This window comes from Cucurbita moschata, unplaced genomic scaffold (genome assembly GCF_002738365.1).
Source record: "Cucurbita moschata cultivar Rifu unplaced genomic scaffold, Cmos_1.0 Cmo_Scf00133, whole genome shotgun sequence".
Lineage (NCBI taxonomy): Eukaryota > Viridiplantae > Streptophyta > Magnoliopsida > Cucurbitales > Cucurbitaceae > Cucurbita > Cucurbita moschata.
This window is the reverse complement of record NW_019268649.1, coordinates 26,870-28,543: the sequence shown is the minus strand read 5'-3', so window position 1 is coordinate 28,543 and position 1,674 is coordinate 26,870. Positions and strand designations below refer to the sequence as shown.

The 1,674-nt window shown below is 38.8% G+C and overlaps 1 protein-coding gene across 1 annotated transcript; it reads left to right on the top strand.

Moving 5' to 3' along the window:
- Nucleotides 1–732: 732 nt before the first annotated feature.
- Nucleotides 733–1,538, top strand: LOC111440048 (NDR1/HIN1-like protein 26). Its single transcript, XM_023077427.1, has one exon. It carries the CDS (start codon nt 745–747, stop codon nt 1,414–1,416), a length of 672 nt encoding a protein of 223 aa, XP_022933195.1. The 5' UTR covers nt 733–744; the 3' UTR covers nt 1,417–1,538.
- The last annotated feature ends 136 nt before the right edge of the window (nt 1,539–1,674 follow it).

The following is a 1,674-nucleotide window of genomic DNA, read 5'->3' as shown; positions in this document are numbered from 1 at the left end:
TTTTTTTTTTTTTTTTTTTTTTTTTTTTTTTTTTTTTTTTTTTTTTTTTTAATTATTATTATTTATTTGCATACTATGAATATAAATATTTCTTCACAAGAAATCAATCATCATAATTACAATTCATCCCACGTAAAAAAAAATCAAATTCTATTTATTATTCGAGGGTTATAAATTTTGGGTAGATGATAATTTGTAACGACCCAGATCTACTATTAGTATATATTGTCTTTTTTGGGATTTCTCTTAAGGCTTTAAAACGTTAGGAGCGTGGGAGTGCATCTCACTTGCATCCCACGCAGGACAAGAAATTAAATTCAGAAGTTGGGCCAAGTACAGCCCACTAAGAGTGGAGTAATGGGCCTAATGGGCCAACGAACCGAACAACATTTGAATACAACAAAAAGTTGAGGAAGGGTAAGAGCACAGGTGGATAATACAATACAACAACCATACGTTGATTGATATAATACAAGAACCCAAATGGGGGAAAAGAATATCAAAGATTGAATAATAAAAACACCATTCTCCAATCCCTCCACAACTCCTACAAAAGATCAAACGCCAACTTTTTCAAATAAACAGACAAGAATAACTCGATTGCTTCATTGTTCTTGGGAAAAAAGACCCCATCTTGTTATTCTTTTCTTTCCTCGTAAAAATTCCCCCAACCAACATATTCCCTTTATATATTCACTACTTGAGCACCCCCACCTCCCACACAATGCTTTGTGATCCTGCAAAATGAACACTCCCACCCAATTGGCGGAGACGAAGACGCCAGAACAGCGCCCAATCAAGCGCCACCACACGCCGCGCTATTACGCACAGCGTGTCAAGGACAGCCTAACCACGCGCGTCTCCAAGCTCATATGCGCCGTCTTCTTGGGCTTGTTGTTCATTGTGGGTATCATAACGTTTATTCTGTGGCTTAGTTTACGACCCCACCGGCCCCGATTTTTCATTCACCATTTTTCAGTTTTGGGTTTGGGCCTCGATAACGGCTACAAAAATCCCGAAATTGTCTTCAACGTCACGGCCCGAAACTCCAATCTCAACATTGGGATCTACTACGATTCCATGGTCGGTTCGGTTTATTATAAGAACCAGAAAATCGGGTCCACGCCGCTGCTGGATGAGTACTATGAAGGCCCGAAGACTACCAAGGTGCTGACGGCGGCGCTTAGTGGAGGGACGTTGAACGTCGACCGGCATCGGTGGATGGAATTTACTAAAGAGCGGTCTAAGGGAGCCGTGGGTTTCCGGTTGGAGATTTCGTCGACCATCCGGTTTAGAATATCCGCTTGGGATAGTAAGCACCATGGTATGCACGCTAATTGTGACGTGTCGGTGGGCCGTGATGGGTTGATTTTGCCTTCTTCCATGGACGTGAGGTGCCCGGTCTACTTTTCATGATTTTAATGCTTTTTCTTTTTTGTTATTATTATTATTATTATTATTATTTTCAATAAAATAGATTTTGAGTTCGGGTTTGTAAATTTGTTCGATTAATTGTTGGTGTGACCAACCGGACTTCAATTCTAACATTTTCAAATGTAAACTGATCTAGACAGACAAAAAGTATTCACTACAAATCTCTACAATGATATGATATTATCTACTATCTACTTTATAATATATGTTTTATTGAAAAAAAAAAAAAAAAAAAAAAAA

Excerpts from the sequence above, each read along its gene's own strand:
- LOC111440048 (XM_023077427.1), top strand. The coding sequence starts at position 745 with ATGAACACTCCCACCCAATTGGCGGAGACGAAGACGCCAGAACAGCGC.